Genomic DNA, 1,517 nt, shown 5'->3' with positions numbered 1-1,517 from the left:
GCGTCTGCCCCACATCTGCCCCACGCTGTGCCCCGTCCCCAGGTGGGGGTGTGGTTCTCCAACCGGACCCTGGCCATGAACGCCACCACCTTGGCCCTCAATGGCTCCGACAGCTTGGCCAACAAGACCCTCATCATCACCACCATCCTGGTGAGTGGGGGGCTGGGGGAGGGTCCTCATGGGGGGGTCCTCATGGGGGTGCTGCTCGCCACCCCACGGTGTCCCCACTGACCCCCTTGGTTGGGGGTCTCCATTTGGGTCCCACTGGGGGGGTCCCTTTGGGGTCTTCATTAGGGTCCCTCTTGGGGTCCCGTTGTGCTCATCCTTGGGGTCCACTTGGGTTCCCGTTGGGGTGTCCCCATTGGGATCTCTGTGGAGGTCCCCTTTGGGTTCACCATTGGGATCTCCATTGGGTTCCCCTTGGACTCTCCATTGGGTTCCTCACTGGGTTCTCCATTGGGTTTTCTGTTGGGTTCCCATTGTGTTCTCCATTGGGTTCCCCTTTGGGTTCCCATGGTGTCATCCCCATTGGGTTCCCCTTGGGAGGGGTCTCCATTGGGTTCCCCCTTGAGTTCTCCATTGGGTTCCCCATTGGGTTTTCTGTTGAGTTCCCATTGGTTCCCATGGTGTCGTCTCCATTGTGTTCCCATGGGGTCATCCCTGTTGTGTTCCCATGGGGTCATCCCCGTTGGGTTCCCATTGTGTTCCCCATTGGATTCCCATGGTGTCATCTCCATTGGGTTCCCCATCGGGTTTTCTGTTGAGTTCCCATTGTGTTCCCATTGGAGCTCACTATTGGGTTCCACTTTGGGTTCCCCTTTGAGTTCCCATGAGGTCATCCCCATTGGGTCCCCTTGGGTTCCTCATTGTGTTCCCATGGGGTCATCTCCATTGGGTTCCCCGTTGTATTCCCATGGAGTCATCTCCTTTGGGATCTCTATTGGTTTCCCCATTGTGTTCCCATGGGGTCATCTCCATTGGGTTCCCCGTTGTATTCCCATGGAGTCATCTCCTTTGGGATCTCTATTGGTTTCCCCATTGTGTTCCCATGGGGTCATCTCCATTGGGTTCCCCGTTGTATTCCCATGGAGTCATCTCCTTTGGGATCTCTATTGGTTTCCCCATTGTGTTCCCATGGGGTCATCTCCATTGTGTTCCCACTGGATCCCCTTGGGGGTCTCCATGGGGTTCCCGTGGCTCTCCCTGCCCACCCACCACCTCCCCGTGTCCCCCACAGGAGAACCCGTACGTGATGCGCGTGGGGGGCGCGGGGGCGGAGCGCTACGAGGGTTTCTGCGTGGACATGCTGCAGGAGCTGGCAGCGCTGCTCAAGTTCCGCTTCCACATCCGCCTGGTGGAGGACGGGCTCTACGGCGCCCCCGAGCCCAACGGCTCCTGGACCGGCATGGTGGGCGAGCTCATCAACCGGGTACGCCGGGGGCATCCCTGGGGGCTGCTGGGGCATCAATGGGGGTTTGGGGTGCCCTGGGGCATCAATGGGGGCTGCCAGGGCATCA

General features: G+C 59.5%; 1 protein-coding gene across 1 annotated transcript; it reads left to right on the top strand.

Moving 5' to 3' along the window:
• Positions 1-42: 42 nt before the first annotated feature.
• LOC104542175 (glutamate receptor ionotropic, kainate 5-like) lies at positions 43-1,429 on the top strand (the record flags this gene model as incomplete). The annotated part of the gene is made up of 2 exons (XM_010186394.1): positions 43-150; positions 1,238-1,429. Coding segments are annotated over 2 exons (300 nt in total), but the record flags the coding sequence as incomplete, so codon positions are not given.
• Between the last annotated feature and the right edge of the window lie 88 nt (positions 1,430-1,517).

The sequence above is a fragment of the Mesitornis unicolor genome, unplaced genomic scaffold, assembly GCF_000695765.1.
Source record: "Mesitornis unicolor isolate BGI_N332 unplaced genomic scaffold, ASM69576v1 Scaffold14636, whole genome shotgun sequence".
In the NCBI taxonomy this organism is placed as follows: domain Eukaryota; kingdom Metazoa; phylum Chordata; class Aves; order Mesitornithiformes; family Mesitornithidae; genus Mesitornis; species Mesitornis unicolor.
This window is presented reverse-complemented; position numbering and strand designations above follow the sequence as displayed.